The sequence below is a fragment of the Lagenorhynchus albirostris genome, chromosome 14 (genome assembly GCF_949774975.1).
Source record: "Lagenorhynchus albirostris chromosome 14, mLagAlb1.1, whole genome shotgun sequence".
NCBI lineage: Eukaryota > Metazoa > Chordata > Mammalia > Artiodactyla > Delphinidae > Lagenorhynchus > Lagenorhynchus albirostris.
Window position 1 is genome coordinate 88,442,410 of NC_083108.1, and position 18,186 is coordinate 88,460,595.

Genomic DNA, 18,186 nt, shown 5'->3' on the forward strand with positions numbered 1-18,186 from the left:
GCCGGCCGCCGGGGAGGCTTCTCGGGCCCCGCGGGGAGAAGGGCGCCGGGAGAGGTCCGGTGGCGCAGGGCCACGGCCAGACGGAGGTGTCCGGGCAGGACGCAGGGCATAGCCGCCTGCCCCCCGCCCCCTCTGTCCCCGCCGGGCCGGGTCCCCTCAGTGTTCGGGGTGCCCCCCGAACCCACTTCCTTCCCGAACTCCAGGACCCTCTCCATGAGCTCGGCCCTTGGCCTCCTTCCCGCCCTTCCTGGAGCAGCGTGGGGCGGGGCTGTCGGCGCTGGGGGCATCCGGGTCCCTCGAAGGGTGCGGGGTCGCGGGCCTCCTGCCAGTGGCGACGGGAAGAAACGTGGGGCCCCGAGGCAGGAGCCCGTGACGAGGCGCTGAGGCTCGGAAGCGGCGGCGAGAGCGCGTCCCCTGGCGGGCGCCCTGGTAGCCCTGCCGGGAGGAAAGAGCTAGAAGCGGGCCAGACCCTCCGCCGGGAGCGCGGCAGTTCTCTGCAGGTTGTCTCAACCCTTGCGGACGGCGGTTTGGCAGCATCGACTGAAAACGCGCCCTTACCCTCGCCTCCAGGATCGTGTTCCACAGAAGTGAGGTAGTTGTGGACACAGGTCTGCACGTGCTGTTTGAAAAAGCGATCGCCAGCCGCCTGAGCGGCCGCGGCTGGCAAGCTGCCGGCGCCCGTTATGGCCGCGCCTCGCACGGGTGCTTTGCGCAGACCGGGAGTCATGCCTGCGGTGCTGGCCCGACTGAGTATCGCCACAAAAAAAACTCCCTCTGCTGTTAAAACTTGGTGTCTGTTTGCATAGTTAGACGGTAATTTTTTAGAACACTGCAAAGCCTTCGGTCCAGCTTGCCGTGGCTCACCTGTTTGTGTCGGGGTGGGAGGGCGGCAGAGCGGGCTTTTGGGGTGCAACGGGCCGCACGGAAGCCAGTCTGGCCAGGCCCCCGCCCTCGGGCCTTTGCAGGTTACCTCAGCACTCAGCCTGTGCCCTCACCGGGCAGAGCGGGAAACTTGGTGCCCGAGGCGATGTGAGGGCAGGGAGCCCAAACTCCAGCAGGACTGTGCCGGAGGCCGGCACGTGTTCATTTCTTTGTCTCGGTGCCTTCCCTCCCTCCATCCTTTTCTCTTTCTCTGTTTCCTTGTCTTCGTCCCTCCTTCTTTCCTTCCTCCCTTCCCTTTCTAATTTTATTAATTTTTCAGACTAGAGCAACCCTTAAATGTTTGTGGTTTTCAAATATAAGGGTTTTTGGGCTTCCCTGGTGGCGCAGTGGTTGAGAGTCTGCCTGCGGATGCAGGGGTCACGGGTTCGTGCCCCGGTCTGGGAGGATCCCACATGCCGCGGAGCGGCTAGGCCCGTGAGCCATGGCCGCTGAGCCTGCGCGTCCGGAGCCTGTGCTCCGCGGCGGGAGAGGCCACAACAGTGAGAGGCCCGCGTACCGCAAAAAAAAAAAAAAAAAAAAAAAAAAAAAATATATATATATATATATATATATATATATAAGGGTTTTTTCCCCCCAAAATTAAAATAGTTAAAAGCGAATTTTGCTGGTCCCGCCTCAGCGGGCCTCTGACTCCCCTCCGAAGGAGCGCCTAGGGCGTCTGCACAACCCCTGGCCCGCGGCTCTGCCCACCCGCTCCGAGAGGCCTTGCTCTCCGTCTGGCAGATGCTGGGGGGATCTGATGACCCCAGCGCAGGTGGGCCTGTCCCCCATAGACCCCGGAGAAGGAAGGAGGAAATGCAGTGACAAGCGGTGTGAGAAGTGGGGGAAACAGAGAGGCAGCGCGGCGGGTGAGGGGCACGAGGGCACCAGATAGAGGTTCCAGGCGTGCGGAGTGAGAAGTCTGGCAGCGAGAGCAGCGAGCTGGGCCTTGGTGCACCGCCAGGGTCTACGCTGTTGTGGGGACTACAAGGAAGGTCTGGCGGGCCCTGACGGCGCCGCCCTCTCTCACTGCTGCCACGATACAAGTACCTGTGGCGGGAGAGGCCTCGCGTTGTTGGTCTGAGGATTGATGTGCAGTCAGCCCATCAGCGCTGGTGGTGGTCCTGACTTTCGTCTTGTTTGCAGAGGAGTCCAACCCGACTCGGGATGCAGAGCTTCCTGCAGCTGCTGAGGGGAAGCGGAGGTGCTGGCCTGCCCTTGGCGGACCTGGTGACCCTCGCAGGCAGGCTGTGCCGGGAGGTCCAGGACGATCCCGCCCAGGTGCAGACCTTGGTCACGGCCGTGCTGGACAGCCAGCTCCGCCTGTACCTCTTGGACAACGCGGATGTGGCCCTGGTGTGCGCCAGCATGCTGGCCCAGCAGGAGCAGAACCGGGCTGCCTGCCAGCTGCTAGAGGTAGGACCGGGGTGGGGCGGGGAGAGGGGCAGCAGCCCACAGCAGCCTGAAGACGACAGAAGTGCCCAGGAGTCAGCAGGAGCCTGGGGAGAGCTGCTATAAGCCGAGCCAGGGCCGTGCACTCTCACTGTACTAAGTTCTAACTTGCCTGCTAACCCAAGACAGAACTGACCATCTGTCGGATCCCTCTGGTCCTGGACCAGTGGTCCTGGCTTGGAAAGTTGGCACTCCGGTTAGTGAGGCAAGCAATCAGACAGACCCAGGACCACAGTCCCTTAGCTGCGGGTCTGCATCCGGGAACTCTGAGACCACAAGTATCTTTGTCACTCCTCCGGTGGTACTTTGAACCTCAACTCAGTTGGCATCAAACCTGAGCTGCATTGATGGGAAACTATTTTTGTCTTTATTTATCCACTTAATGGTACTGCAGTACGTTTTGCTACCCAAATCCTGGTGTGTTTGCTTGCGGGATGCTTCCTGCCCTAGATCGTACTGGGATAGTGCAAATTATGTAGTATATACCTGTGTTACTTCCTAAAGTGTGAGGAATTCTGAATTCCAAAATACATCTGGCTCAAAAGGTTTTAATAAGAGATTTGGGGGCTTGTGTTTCCCTTTTTCACTCCATAATACAGTCCATGCATAACTCATGCTGAGTTTACCTTCAAGATACTAAACTCTGCCCAGTTCTTTGTTTTTGCTCCCTCTCCCCCAAGCCCTGCGGCACCCTCCTGGCGCTCACGCCCCGCCACCGTGTCCTCTCCTGCCCCCTCTATTAGTCTTCACGTAGCAGCCAGAGGCAGTTTTAAAACTGCAGATGGGACCACGGTACGCACCGAGGCGCGGGCCCAGAGCCTGCCATCCCGTCCTGGCTCCCGCACAGTGGCTGTGCTGGCTGCTTGCCGTTCTCCTGGAGCTCCCGAGATCTTTGTCTTTTGACCTTTGCGCGTGCCGTTCCCTCTGCCAGAGGCTGGACACCACTCTGTGTGGCTGGTGCCTTCCTACCTGTCTGGTTTCTGCTTTAAACGTCACCCCGTCGAGCTAGGACTTAACGGAGCCCTCATCCCCCTCTGTGGCTCCTTCCTCAGCTCACGGTTAGAAACCTGTCTATTTCTCGATCTGTGATCCGCCTCCCCTCCTGCACTGCAGGCCCCAGGAGGAGGGGCGTGTTAGTTCTGCCCATTAAAGGATCCCCAGCACCCAGCATAACACCTGGAACATAAGAGGGCTCAGCCTTCCAAATGTCAGAATAAATGGGTGAACACACAGAGTTGAAGTAGCTGCCGGGAAGGCAGTCAGTGATGGAATGTGAGCGTGACATCAGTGATGAAAAACTCCCGGGACGGGAGTAACTCAGGATGGTCCAGAAATGTCTCTGAGGAAGTGATGTGTTCTGAGACCTGAGAGAAAGGATGGGGCTACCACATCAAGAAAGGGCATTTCCCGCCAAGGGCCACTCCTGCAGGTGGGGAGGCTCCAAGTGGGTTCCCTGTCTGACAGTTGTGCTGACGTCTGCATCCTGGCAGGAGACTGCAGGCCTCTCAGCCCAGCAAAATGGGCTTTTTCTGATGCTGTTGAGAGGAAGCTAAATGATTCTCAGCACCTCCCTCACCAAGATGGGCCTGAGAACACTGGGGTTAGAGGCACGAACCACATACTGACCACAGGGGCTGTGTCCAGGGGAGGCCCACACTCAGCGTCCTTGGCCATCTCTAACGTCTGGTTACATGACCAAGCCACACTGGGTTGGGGAGCTGTCACTGGCACAGACCGGGACCCCTTCGTCCCCCTCAGCTCAGATTGAACTCACTGAGCCCCAGGGGCCCGCCCTGTTGGTGGGAGAGAAAGGCCTTTCACGCAGGACGGGGATCAAGCCTCAGGCCGCTCAGACCTGACCATGTGGTTCTCAGCACGGCTCGGCCTCTGGGTGCTATGGCCACAGCCCAGAGTTGGCCTTCCCCTTGCCTGGCCCTCACCTGGGGGGCGAGGGAGAGCTGTGCCCACCTCCCATTCGTGGGAGGGCCTGCTGGGGACAGGAGCCCGGCCATGGGGCTCATGCCCTTGCCGCGGGGCACCAGCGAGCGGATGTTCTTAGCGGTCAGTCTGGGTCTACGGCGGGGCTCCGGGGCAGGCGAGCGTGCCGGGTCTCAGCAGGCTCTTGTCCACAGGGATGCCGGGTGCCGGGTGGCAGCCTGAAGCTGGTGCAGCTCTGGAATGACATCCACTACCGTCTGGTCATGAAGAGGCTCGGCGTGGCCACGCTGACCCCGGTGCAGAAGTTCCGGTGCAGGAAGAGGTATGCACCAGCCTTTACTGGCGCTTATTCCCCGGGGCTCCCAAGGGATTTGCCCTCCAAGACCACAGAAGGACTTAGGTGAGTAGAGGCAGGGAGATAAGAGGAAGCAGTGATAGACAGAGGGTAATAAGCTCCACAGCAGCAGGTGCCCTCCTCTCCACCGCTCGGCTGGCTGTGGGGGCGCTTTCCGAACTGTGCCCGCAGGGCGAGGACGGGGAGCTGTTCCCAGGACCCAGGCCGAAAGCTGTAGCTGCAGCAGGAGCCCCTGCCTGTCGGTGAGGGCCCTGCATGAGGGAGGCGGCAGGTGGGCACCCTGGCCTCGCTCGCTTCCTGCAGGGTGGGTGCCCCTCAGCTCAGCTAATGCCCATGGTCAGGCTCTGCAGGTGCCTGGCCCGGATCCCAGCACGGCCCCTCGGGGCTGCAGGACCGTTAAAAGAGAGAGAAATGGGAGGGTTTGCAAGCACCACATGAGATACACATAGTGCTTAGAAGGCCGTCTGGTACACGGTGGCTGCTGGATGGCTGTTGATAATAATTACCACCATGACCATTATCAGCACTAAGTACACGTTATGACTACTAGTTATCATCATCACCGTTCGTGGATGAGGACACCAAAGCACAGAAAAGTTAGTCACTTGCCTGGTTACACACTACAGAGATGCAAAGGCAGGATTCCAGCCTAGACATCGAGACTGGAGAGCCTTTGTTCTTGACCTTGGGTGTCCCCCATTGGCCAGGAGGAGCTGCAGGTCTTGCTCTGAGCTCCTGAAAGCCCAAGTGACAGGAGTTACTGAGCCATGGGCCTGGTTGATGGAAGAAGAGATGGATTCCTTTTGGATCAGACGGAATTTTTCTCACGGTGCGCGCCAGATGTGCCCTCAAAGCCCAGCAGTTAGTCAGCCTTGAGGTCTTCAGGGATGCAGTCAGGTCCCTCCATATAGGCTCTGACAGCCTGCCAGAGGGTGGCTCAGCAAAGTAAATGCCTTGGGGACCAGCATGCAGTGTTTGTGAAGAGGCCCCTGGTTGCTGGGCGTTACTAGAGGTGCTGGGGCCCTGCTGTCCTGGAGCTGCCCGCGGGTGTGGATGATGGACAGTAGACCAGGAAACAAAGCAGATCCTGTAATTCAGAGCAAGGAATGCTAGACGGAACTCGTTCAGTAGAGGGCTGTGACTCACTGGCCCTCTGCTTGTGGTCGGGCTGCAGCACAGGGCTGATCCTGGGGGAGGCCTGAGCACAGGGAAGGCGTGCTCTGGGCATAAGGAGGGGTGACACTGGAGTCACAGCAGATGGTTAGTGCAGGAGCAGAGGTGGGAGGTTCTTGGAGTTTCTGGGAGTGGCCATGGCTGGGGAAAGGGTTGTGTCAGGATTGACTCTAGAGGATTTAACGATAGGTTGAATGTACTGGAGAAGGTAAAGAGAATAAACCTGGCTGCAGGGCTCTTGGCCTGATTGGCAGGGACATGGTGGTCTCTCACTGGGATGCACAGGATGGGCTGGGGGACGGTGTGGGGAGCAGGAGATTGAGCTCCACTGGGATGTGTGGGGTGTGTTTTCGATGTTCATGGGGGTTTGTTCAATTGGCATTTGGCTAGCAAATCTTGTATAGACCGGTGCTGTTTGCTTATATGTCACTTTTTTCTTTTGGAAAAATTCCAGTATACACTCAGTAAAGAGGGTAGCATAACCAACCTCAGTACCCTCATCCCCCAGCTTTAACAGTCATGGCCACTGGTCAGTGAGTGGTACTGGAAACCCTGGTGCAAGTGTGGGGTGTGGGCCCAGGCAACATGAGACCCCACCCTTGTTCAGGGGATGGACCCGGGGACTGCAGCACAGAGTCCTGCAGGGGAGGCGGGTGGCCAGTGAAAGGACAGGAAGTCCAGGGGAGCACAGCAGGTACAACAGAAGAAGCCGAGGGTCTCACTGTTCTCATCCAGGAACCCACCGCCCGCCTCCCTCTGCCCTGACGGCCTCAAGAGCCGGAACTTCCCCAGAGAAGTTCGCCAGAAGCTGCAGGAGTTTGCTTCGGGTGTGAGCACCAACCCCAGCAAGGCCGAGCGGGTAAGAGCAGATGAGAGCGAGGCCCGGCAACCCTCCCCTTAGCCTACCCTCCCCGGTCCTTAGGGGACTCCCACCCTTAGGTGACATCACCACCCTTAGGGGATTGACCCGCATCCTCAGCCGCACCTCCCCGCCTCCCCAGTGGCCTATCTGCCAGGGCGCTGGCGCTCTCCGCCTGCCCTGAACTGCCCTGGGGACGGCGCTCTTTGGCTGGCAGCCGCCTGCACACGTGGCGGGGTTAGTTTCATCACGGGAGTCTTAATATCCCGTCATCCAGTGTGGCTTCAGCAGGTGCTCACTGAGCACTTACCGCGGCCGGGACTCCAGCAGGAGGGATGCACGGGTGAGCTCTCGGGAGCAGGTGGAGGGGGCAGCAGTAAGAGCCTTGCCGCTCATAAAGCTGGCGTGCTCCCTTTTCTCCCGGTCCAATCAGCGGGGCTCTCCCAATGATCGCCCCGCCCCCTCTCTCCCGGGTCCAATCATCAGCAGGGCTCTCCCAGTGATCGCCCCGCCCCTTCTCTCCGAGTCCAATCAGCGGAGCCCTACTGGAGCTCCGTGCTGTGGCCCGTGGTGGTTTGGCTCTGGCTCCTGAGGAAGGACAGGTGCCTGATCACAGGGTCGGTCGAGGCCGACGCGGTCTCGCACCGGCCCGGCGGGCGGGCGGTCAGTGGTTTGGTGGCGCCTCGGGAGGGTCCGGTTTGCAAGCCCTGCCGAGCCCTCTCGGCTGCGAGTGGCCGTCGGCCGGGCGGCGGCTTGAGGAGGAACAAGACCAGAGGCCACGGCGCCGGCCCGCATGATGCCCCGGCCGCCCTGTGTCCCGGCCCGCTGGTCCCGGCCCCGCGTCTCAGGAGCGGGCTAGGCAAGCGGCGTGTTGTTTCGGCGCAGGAGGACCTGGCCTCGGAGACGCGCTTGACCACGGAGCAGATCTACAACTGGTTCGCCAATTACCGGCGGCGCCAGAGGGCCCTTGTGCAGCGCGCGGCGCTAGCCCGGGACTCGGCGGAGGACCGCACCGCAAGGGAGGCCGGCCCGAGCCCCCCGCAGCCCACAGGCCAGCCCCACCTTGGCTCTGGGTGCGTGGACAGGCCTCAGTGGTCGGGTGAGTGACCCCTCTCCCAAAACCTGTGTCTAGGGCTAGGCCGAGGTAGGGTCACTGGTTACAGGACAGGGTCCTCTCCGCCAGCCCCCGCCTGCACGTTTGGTACTTCACCCTGTGGGAAGCGAGATCGCTGAAGCTGAGGGTCAGGTTGGACTCAGGATGGGCCCAGGTGGGGCTGCAGCAGCGTTTTGCGTTGAGAGGTTACTTTGCGGCCAGGGCCAGGAGTCAGTGGGAAGGGAGCCAAGCACTAGAATTTAGGGTGTTCTGGGTTCCTAATTACGGGTGTTGGTTCAGACCAAAGACAGATCAGGGGACAAACAAAGAATACTGGGCAGCCAGCATGGCTGTTCTTAACCTGCTGGGAAGGAAGCTGGGACCCTGAGCATCACCCAGCTTCCCCTCCTGTCTGATCGGCTTTTAGCAGGACCTGAGGAAAGTGGGTCTGTACAGACCCAGGAGACCACCCAAGGGCCGTGGGAGCCACTGGTCCTGGCCCCAGACTTCTCTGGAGACGAGACCATGCCAAAGTCACTGGCTCCCAGGTACTGCCACCCACGTGGGCCATGGAACCGTTCCCTGTTCAATTCCCCATCTTCAGTGGGAGACCAGGCCTGGAGTGGGCGTAGGAATGCCTGCCGGGCACTGGGACCAGCTCAGTGATGGCGGAGGGCAGATTCTGCTGAGACCCCAGGTACAGGGGAGCCACTGGCAAGGAGCCCACGTCATGGACTCCAAACTTGTTCCCTGGAGCCTGACTCACAGCCTGACTTCACGTAAATTTTGGTGAATGGGGAAAATAGAAAGAAAAACGTGCAGACCTATCTCCTAAAGGCAAAGCCACTGTCCTCATGGTCTGTTTCTCTCTAGCGTTTGGTATGGTTGGTATATCATTAGGTTAGTAACAGCCAACATTTCTTGAGTTCCTGCTACAGACCAGGCCCTGCCTAACCGCTTTCCCTCACCCTGTTGCCCCTGTGGTGCCGCATAAACTGCTGTGAAGAAAGTGCCGGCAGCAGCGGGACTGAGTCTGAGTGTGGGACCAGGTCCACGTCTGCGTAAACATCAAGCGGTGCCCACTTTTTCCGTTTACACTTGTGTTTAAGCATCTCTCATGACACTACCTGGACACTACCTGACACTACCTGTTTAAGCATCTCTCATGACACTACCTCACATCCAGGCTGGCACTACCCAGGCGTGTGGCCTTAGGCAGGTTCCCGTGGCCTCTCAGTGTCTGCTTTTTCTCACCTGTGAAATGGGGATAGTGATGGACCCTGCCACGCATGTCATTACACAGATTACAGGGGCGGGGGGTTGTTAACAAAAGCCCAGGAGCACCATCTGAGACACAGGGAGCATTTGGGGAATATTTTAATTCTTTAAATTATTGACTGCTGCCTAACACTCCTTTAAGAGCCACCTTCATTTAATCATTCACCTATTAGGTTCTTGCTAATCATTTTCAGCCTTCAATATTGTGGAGCAATGTTTCATTGAAGGGCTTTGTAAATAAACTGCTAATGTATCTTAGGTTTCCAGGGGTAGTATTTTTTGTGTCTCTGGAACCCTTGTAGCCCCAGGGAGAACTGTGGAGGCAGCGTGATTGGGGTGGACCCCACAGCCATCTGTGGCTGCATTGAGTCCGGAGCCCAGATTCCTAAACTGGGCTGGAATCGCTTCCCAGGCCCCACTACCCCAGCCTGAGGGATGGTGTTCACTTTGCTCCCCAGGTCTCTGCAGGGTGGTGAGATGTACCAGGAGGGGCCTAGCCACGATCCTGCCACTCTTCCTCCCGTCTTCCCTGGCTCTGGTTTCTGCCCTCTGGCTGCTGGCAGCGACATGCTGGACCCCTCTCTGGGTGCCCCCGTGTCGTGGCTGACATCTCTTGCACTGGAATCCTCCAAGGAAGTTTCCTTCCAGACTAGGCCACTGATCCACAGTCACGGGCTGGACCTCACGATGCGCTCTGCAGATGCTCCTCTGGCTGTGTCCATCACCGCCCTTGGTGAGGCCAGCCCCACAGGTGGGTCTACGCTAGACAGACTATGTGTTTCTACATCAGATGCTTCAACTGCTTGTATGTTATTTGACGGGAAAGAATTTTGAGGGGCCAGGACTTTCTGCTTGAATCTCTTATATTTGATTAGACCCCAAACCAGTGCAGTTGGAACAGGCTCTTCCCACCAACAGCCTGGATAGTTTTCATTTTATTTTTGTTTTCAAAATAAAATGTGCACGTGACTAAAAAAAATAAGATGGTGAGGAAAGAGTTAAAATGAAATGAAATGGCTACCACCCCTGTACTCCAGTCCCTGTAACTAACCAGTCAACATCTGCTAAAACGGACGAGGGCTGAGCTGTTCAGACCTCTAGCTCTCTCTTCCTAGTTTCTTCCTTAGTTGTAACTGTCGCTATAAATACCTTTAAAGAATACGTATTCAGGTATATATTTCGTGCACCAAACACGATAGCATCTTGTGACATCCCAGCTTCTAAGGAGGATGTTGGCGCTGAACTCAGCCTGTCACCTAAATTTCTTAGTCTTCTGTGGTCCCATACAGGTCGTCTTGTAGTTTGTCATTGCCTCCCTTTTTTCTTACATTGTCTGCTTTTATCACATTCCCAAGTTCTTGCAGTGTCTTAAGCATCCCCTTTGAAGACTTGTTGCCAGGGCCTCCTTCCTGCTCCCAGTCTGGTGTGGAGTCGTCATCCCAGGAGCACCTTTAACTGCTTCCCTGGGTTTGCTTCAGCGTTTCCTTAATTGCAAGTCTTGTTCTTTCTTTCTTGACTCTTGTTATGTTAGAGAATGTCTTTAATTAACTCTATAAGAAAGGGTGCCTGCAAGGTAGTGTCTGTTTCCTTGCATCTTCTGAAATTGTCTTTAATCCGCCCTCAAGTTTGATTAACGACTTGTCAGGGACAGAATTCTGAGTTTAAAATACTTTTTACCTTAGAAATTTGAAAGCAACATAGCATCCAATTATAGCATCCAATGTTGTCATTTTAAGTTAGATGTCATTCTGATGTTCACGTATTTTTCCTTTATTGGAGCTTTTTATTTTTGAAGTCTTGGTGTTCTGAAATTTCACAGTGATGGTCCCAGGTGTGAGTCTTTTGAATTCACTTTGTTGTTAAGCTTTTCAATTTAAAGAACCAGAGAACAAGGTATTCTTTAAGCTCTGGGCACTCTTTGTGATTTTCTTTGATAGTTTCCTCCTTCCAGTTCTCTCTTTAGAGCACAAATGTTATTTGGATGTTGGAAATCCTCGACCAATCTCCCAAAATGCTTACCTTTTTTAAAAAATTTCTTTTTTATTGTATGTGCTTTTGTCTTAAACTTTGTCTTCTGATATTTTGACAATTATACATTTTAAGAGAACTCCAACCTCTCTTTTCTTTTTTTTTTTTTTTTCGCGGTACGCGGGCCTCTCCCCGCTGTGGCCTCTCCCGTTGCGGAGCACAGGCTCCGGTATGCGCAGGCTCAGCGGCCATGGCTCACGGGCCCAGCCGCTCCGCGGCACGCGGGACCCTCCCAGACCGGGGCACGAACCCGCGTCCCCTGCATCGGCAGGCGGACTCCCAACCACTGCGCCACCAGGGAAGCCCTCTTTTTTTTTAAATTTTATTTATTTACTTATTTGGTTGTGCCGTGTCTTAGTTGCGGCACGTGGGGTCTCTAGTTGTCGCGTACAGGCTCTTAGTTGAGGCATGAGGGATCTAGTTCCCTGACCAGGGATTGAACCTGGGCCCCCTGTATTGGGAGCATGGAGTCTTAATCACTGGACCACCAGGGAAGTTCCCCAAGCTCTCTTTTCTTATTTCTGATTTTCCTTTCTTCATAGATCATGTTACTTGTTTTTGTTTTTTTAATAAGTTTTTTAAAATAAATTTGTTTATTTAGTTTTGGCTGTGTTGGGTCTTCGTTGCTGCACACGGGCTTTATCTAGTTGTGGCAAGCGGGGGCTACGCTTCGTTGTGGTGTGCGGGCTTCTCATTGAGGTTGCAGAGCATCTGCTCTCGGTGCATGGGCTTCAGTAGTTGTGGCTCGCAGGCTCTAGAGCACAGGCTCAGTAGTTGTGGCGCACGGGCTTAGTTGCTCTGCGGCATGTGGGATCTTCCGGGACCAGGGCTCGAACCTGTGTCCCCTGCGTTGGCAGGTGGATTCTTAACCACTGCACCACCAGGGAAGCCCCGATTGTATTACTTTTTATAGATGCAGTATCTTATATTTCTCTGAGTATCCTAGTCAGTAGTTTCAGAAAATGTGCTTTCTTGCCTGAAGGGGGGAATGTTGGGGTTGTGGATTCAGGCCCTTCCTTGAACAGAGGAGGAAGAGGTGCCCCAAAGAGGAAGAGCCTGGAGACTCATTTCTCTGAGGCAGCTTTTCCATCTGATCGAATTGGTCTTTGATTTCAGAGACCTTTTCCTGTGCATGTTTACTAACAAGGCTGGAGCTGGGATGGGCAGTGGCCAGCCTCATACTGGGAGGAGGGAAGCTGGTCTTCACACCGTGTCCAGCCTATGTGAGGGGTGTGTTCTCTGGGAATTGGAGAGCTCCCTGCTGGTTGCCTGAGCACCTTGCTTTCCCTCCCTCCCTGCAAACCTCTCAGGGTCCTTGGCCCCTGCTTGTGCCCCAGCTTCCCTTCAGACAGCCCCCACCATGGGATAAGACCTGTGCCCTGCATCTGCAGAACATGGACATCTCCCACCTGCCAATTACCCTTCCCATGACACTCCCTTTGTTCTAGGCTTTGGGCTTTTTATTTCTGTTTTTCTTGGAGGAAGAAGATAAAACCCACTGATCTATTCTGTGTAAACTGGAAATGTTCAAATTAGCAGTTAACCATATTTCCTGGACCTCAGACTATCTGTAAAGTTCTGCAGGAAAGGGGAAACAGCAGAAGGCGGAGGTAGAGTCATGCACCAAATGGTTAGGAAGGTCTCGGCTCTGGCAGACAGGAGGGAGGACTGTTGTTTGGGGTCTGAGATCGGGGATGCATGCTAGTTTTACCACCTGGATAGACTTAGGGCAGCAATGGACCTTCCTTCTTACCTCACTTTGCTCCTAAACGTCTGTCGACCCAGAATTGATCACGTCCACAGGGGCTTGCCTTTTAGGGTGAAAGACAGACACGCTGAGAGATTTTCTACTATATTTTAAGTAGAGAGAAAAGGCAAGGGAAGGTAGTAACACCTGGCACTGCAGTGAAATCATGGTGAAACCCAAGGTGAAAGGGGGGGGCAATGGCCGTGGGCTGGGCCAGCCTGTGGTGAACGGGGGACACGCGGGGTCTCTCCTCAGACAGCCGTGGTGGGCGTAGGGCGGACTGGGGTGCTGAGTCTTTGTTTGGCACTGGGGCTGGCATGAGATCTAGAATGACAAAGAGAAATTTGAGGTCAGCAAAACTTGACCTTGTTTTGGTTTTTGGGAGCCTGCAGAGGCCACTGAGATCAGCAGTGGTGGCTGTTTTCCCTCAGCGCAGGAGCCGAGGCTGGGGGCTGCCTCTCCACGGAGGCCTGTGTTGTGCTGCACGTAGACTATGCTCCCTTCCCCCAGCACTGGGTTGTGGGATTGCTTCCCGTGCAGGATTAGCTGACCCTCCCAGCAGCAACGCCCGGAGCACATACCTGGAGGAGGGTCCAGGTACCAGCGGTGGCCAAGCGGAGCCACAGGCGAGCGGCTTCCTGGTGCCCCGGCTTCCACTGCAGGCTCCCGAGTTCACCCTCACCCAGAGGTAAGCTGCAGAGCCACAGGGCTCAGGTGACACTTCCTACGGGCCGTGGGCAGGGTGCCTGGTGCACAGACTCACCATCTCCAACGGTGCAGAGTGCGTCCCCTCCTTATGGATTTCTGGAGACCTCAACAGTCCCCCATCCTACATCTACTGAAAGAAGGTGGTACTCTCTCCCTCAGACAAGCATTGGAGCAGATACGGGCGTCCGTTCTGTGGGTGGTGCTTAGGCCTTCACGCGTCCCCAGAGCTCTCCCTGGGCCCCAGCAGCCTCTTTCAGGCATTTTCTTTTCCCCAAAGGCTTTTAGCTTCTGGACAGCATCAAGATCCTGATTGTATATTCCAAATTGGAGTTTTAAAGGGGCTTGGGACAGCCATGGCAGGGTCCAGAGGCTTCACAGGAGGCGATGTCGGGCCAGGGGTCCTCCGGTGGAGAGGGAATCTACGATGGGGACTGCAGGACAGGGTCCCCAGGGTTCGGGGTCTCCCAAGTCTGGGAGCAGAAGGCCAGGTGCCCAATGAGGGAAGAATTACTGGGGGACATGGGAGAGAAGGGGAGGAGCCTCCCAAGTCAGAGGCTCTGCTTGTGGAAACAGCCAGATGGTGGGAAAATTGAGACCATGCTGATGGACTCACTTTTCCATTTATGACCGGGAGCCACACAGAGCAGCCACAGGGCCGCTCATGGCCTGCTGGGCCCCTCCACTGGCTGTATCACCCTTGGACTCCAGTGCCCCAGCTCATCCTTGCTTTGATCTGGTAACCTTGATTCCTTGTTTAAAAACTGCTTCATTGGGATGTAGTTGGCATAAAGTAAACCAACATGTTTAGACGGTGCGCAGGACAGTTTTCCGAGCGTGACTTACGTATCCTACAAACCATAGCTGTGCTGCTAGTCATGGGTCACGGGGCTGTTCCCACCCCTGCCACCCCAGGACCGAGGGCCTGCTTTCTTTAGCTGCATTTTCTAGAGTTCCATATAAGTGAACTCATACAGCGTAGACTTTTTTGGGGTGTGGCTTCTTCCACTCAGCCTGACTCCTGTGAGACCTGCCCCTGCTGCCGTGTGTGTCCGCACCCCCTCCTCTTCATGGCGGAGGCCGAGCCCTTGGTGTGGATTGTCGTCACCTGTTGGCGGGCATCTGGGAGCTCCTGGTTTGGGACTGCTGTGCACGTTCCCGACGCGTGGTGGCCTGCGTGTTTGCCCTCGTGTCTCTGGGGATGTGCACGTGGCGGTGGGATGAGTAGGTCACAGGGTGAGTGTGGTCTGACTTTGAGGGACCGCATGATATTGTCCCGAGCGGCTGCATCTGCGTCCCCTGCCGCCTCCCCGGATTTGGTCCTAAGGACCTCTAGGCTCCGTCACACCTCAGGCCTGTTCCTTTTCTTCCTTCACATCTCTGCTTACCATCCCGTCCTCCGTGAGCCTGCGCTGATGTGCTCTCTGACTACCTGAGCCACCTGCTCAAGGTGTCACACAGGCCCCTCCAGCACCCTGCACACCTGAGGGCCCTGCAGGAGGAGGCCGTTCCCAAAAGAGAGTCCGGCACCAGGAAGGGCTTCTGATGGGCAGAAAGCTCTCAGGGTGTGGCGCTCACAGTAAACAGCGTGAGCCTCAAACAGGGTCTGGAAAAGGGCCTGTCCTGACACTGTCCCTTTTCCAGCCCCCCGGAGCTGGCCCCGGCCCCGCCTGCCTTCCCTGGCCCCGTGCCGGCCATGGACCTGGGCCAGCCCATGCCCTCCAGCCAGGTGAGGCCTTCCTATGAGGTACCGTGGGTTTCCCTCCTAACTCCTGGGTCCTCAGCTTGGGACTTTGGAGTGAATAAAATGGACAGAGTTGAACATGGGGCAGGGATTCCTCGAGGCTGGACTTCGGTGGAATGAGAACTGGAGGCAGGTGTCATGGGGCGGAGTCCAGAGGGGGTGGGTCCCAGGGTCAGGGTGACCCGGATGGGAAGGCAGAGCCCACAGAGGGCACCTCCATGTGTGATGCTGTGTTGGCATTCCAGGTGCAGTGGCCCGATGGCCAGACCTCCAGCGACGCCTTCTGGGGAGCCAGGATGCTCCTTGAGCTTTCAGGGGGCAGCCTGGGCTGAGCTGCCCCTCGGGAGCCTGGCCAGCGCTCCAGGGGAGCAAGTGTGGAATCTGGTAGCACAAGTTGCAGAGCTCTGTCCCTACAGAAGAAGGAGGTCCCCAGAGTTCCCTGGGGGTTCTGCTGAGAAGCACTAAGGGCTGCCATGTTTGAATAGTTTGGTTGGCAACTCCCTGTACTGCAAGAAGCATCTGAGGAACATTTGTGAAGTCAGAAGTCCAAGGTGGGTCTGTTCTACTGAGGCAGCAGCAGTTTGCAGTCAAGCTCCTGGGCAGGCAGGCCCCTCTCCAGAGAGGAGGGTGTGGCACTGCAGCCACCCTCCCACCCAGCCCCGTGGTGAGTGCGGCCCACGGGCACGTGCACCGCAGGAGAGTGCTGCGTGGGGCGCGGCGCCTTCCCCTCGCTGTTGTGATCCGTTGTGTTTGCCGACCAAGTGTTCCGTTCAATTAAAGTTTAATGTTCTGACGTGCCCCTCCCCCATTCACTTAACTGTCCCGGACACCTGCCCCTGCCAGGCCTGGCCCCCATTGCACAGCGCGAGGGCACTACTCCACACGTCAGGACCTGGTGAGGGATATTCGGATCCTTTCCACCAGCTCCGTGTTATAAGCAGCGTCCCGTGGGCATCTCTGCGCTCTGCCCCTTGCCTGGTCATTTTGCCCCGGGAACGAGGAATTGCCCCCAAGGCGGAAGCGGTGTGCTGAGTGCACAGGCCAGGGGCTGAGCTTTGGCACCCGGGACTGTCCTCCCCGGGGATGGGCCCTTGACCCGCACCTCCCCATCCTGTTGGTCGACAGAAGTGGTACAGCGGGGAGCAAAGTCAGGTTTGTGCCCTCGGGGCTCACAGGAGAGTGGGGAGGGGCAGAGGACCACGGGGGCGCTTCCATGTGCTTGCTGGGGGGTGGGATGAAGTGGGAGCAGCTGAGAGCCTGGGACGCCTGAGCGGACACTGAGAGCTCCCCGGGAGCGGTGTCTCAGCTGAGACCACCAGCACTCCTGCATCCCGTCACGTCCCACCTTCCTTGCCAGAACCACAAGCAGGGCCGAGCATCACGAGTGACAGGGGTGCCATGTGGACGGCCACTCACATTCCAGGTTCCCGGAAACTCGGGCCTTTCAGTTAGAGAACATTTTCTTATTTTGAAACAATTGAAAACTGGCCAAAAGTTGAAAATGGGGTACAAAGATCTTTTTTCCCTTGAGCCGTTTGAGAACAAGTTACTGACCTGCTGCCCCATCATATTCCCCTAATACTTTTATGTGTTTCCTTCAGATAAGGAATTCTACACGTGCACAGCACCTCCATGGAAATCAGGGAATCAGTCCTGGTGCTTTACTGCCTCCTAATTTGCCAGACCCCATGAGAATTCAGGTCGTCATCCCAGTAATGCCCTGGATGTGAGAGAATCCAAATCTGCCCCATAGCACTGGCTGCCTCTACTCAACAGGGCTTTCAGTGCCCTTTAGCCTGGGACAGTCCCTGGGTTTTCCTGGCCTTCCATGACCTCGGCTTGAGTATTGCAAGCTGGTTACTCTGCAGAACGTCCCCCAAAGTGGCCATGTCTGACGTTTCCTTGTGATTTGGGGTTTGCATTTGGACGGAAGATCCCAGAAGTGACGCTTGGTCCTTACTGCGTCTTCTGGGCGGCGCATGTCCTTGTCACTCACCCCACTGCTGATGGTGCGCATCTCCATCACCTGGTTAGGGTGTTGCCGACCAAGCTTCTCCACTGTAAAGTTTCTCTTTTTCTCTTTGTGTAAGTATTTTAGGGGGTGGTTCTTTGAAGCTATGTAAATAGCCTGTTTCTCATCGAATTTTCTATTAACTAATTCATTGGTTTCCCTCATGTGCTTACCTAATTCAGAATTCGTGAACCCTTTACTCTCCCTTTTACCCCAGGTGTGGGATCTCAGACGTCACCGACGTTCCCCGCACATGCACACAGTGTACACCTCGCCACCAAGAGTCACTCTTCAACTTTATGACTTACCCTTCACCCAAACGGTGATTGATGTAAATAACTGAGTTCCACAATGCGTTGTACCCACTCTTTACCCACACAACCTGTCCCCGCGTGAAGCACGCTCTTCAAACGCACTCACCCTCATTCAAATTCTACACAACATGTCGGCACAATTAGTGAACGTGCTTTAGGGTTAGGGGTTAGGGGTTATAATGCCCTGGGCTGCTATAGGGTGTGCCCTCCTCGACCTTCCCAGGAAACATGTAGAGCTCTGGGCCTGTCCTGGTGTCCTGTGGCCAGCAGACCCTGGTTTCCCTGGGTGGGGACTGGTCACAGTCAGAGGCGGGACTCTGGTGAACGGGTCTCATGAGGACTCCCAGGGCATTTTCCTCCCTCCTACCCTTGGCAGACACTGGGCTCCATCCTGAAAGTCCCAGAGTCCTGACTCAGCCAGCTGCATCAGGTCTGCTTTGGAGGAAATGGACTAAAGTCTCTGGAGCTGACCCTTGACAGAGCGGACCTCCTGCGGAGGACCACCCATGCCGCGTCAGATGTAGGGAAGGAGGCAAGAGGCTCGCCCCTCCTCCACAGAGCACCTGGA

General features: G+C 56.3%; 1 protein-coding gene across 2 annotated transcripts; it reads left to right on the plus strand.

Moving 5' to 3' along the window:
* Nucleotides 1-2,088: 2,088 nt before the first annotated feature.
* On the plus strand, nt 2,089-15,625 carry ANHX (anomalous homeobox). Of its 2 annotated transcripts, XM_060121730.1 has the most exons (9): nt 2,089-2,337; nt 4,506-4,633; nt 6,575-6,698; nt 7,584-7,797; nt 8,219-8,339; nt 9,528-9,820; nt 13,385-13,532; nt 15,194-15,278; nt 15,539-15,625. In XM_060121730.1, the coding sequence occupies exons 1-9, from the start codon at nt 2,089-2,091 to the stop codon at nt 15,623-15,625; spliced, it is 1,449 nt and encodes a 482-aa protein (XP_059977713.1). The 2 variants fall into 2 exon arrangements, with proteins under 2 accessions (XP_059977713.1, XP_059977714.1); XM_060121731.1 differs by lacking the exon at nt 9,528-9,820 and having other exon boundaries at nt 13,404-13,532.
* The last annotated feature ends 2,561 nt before the right edge of the window (nt 15,626-18,186 follow it).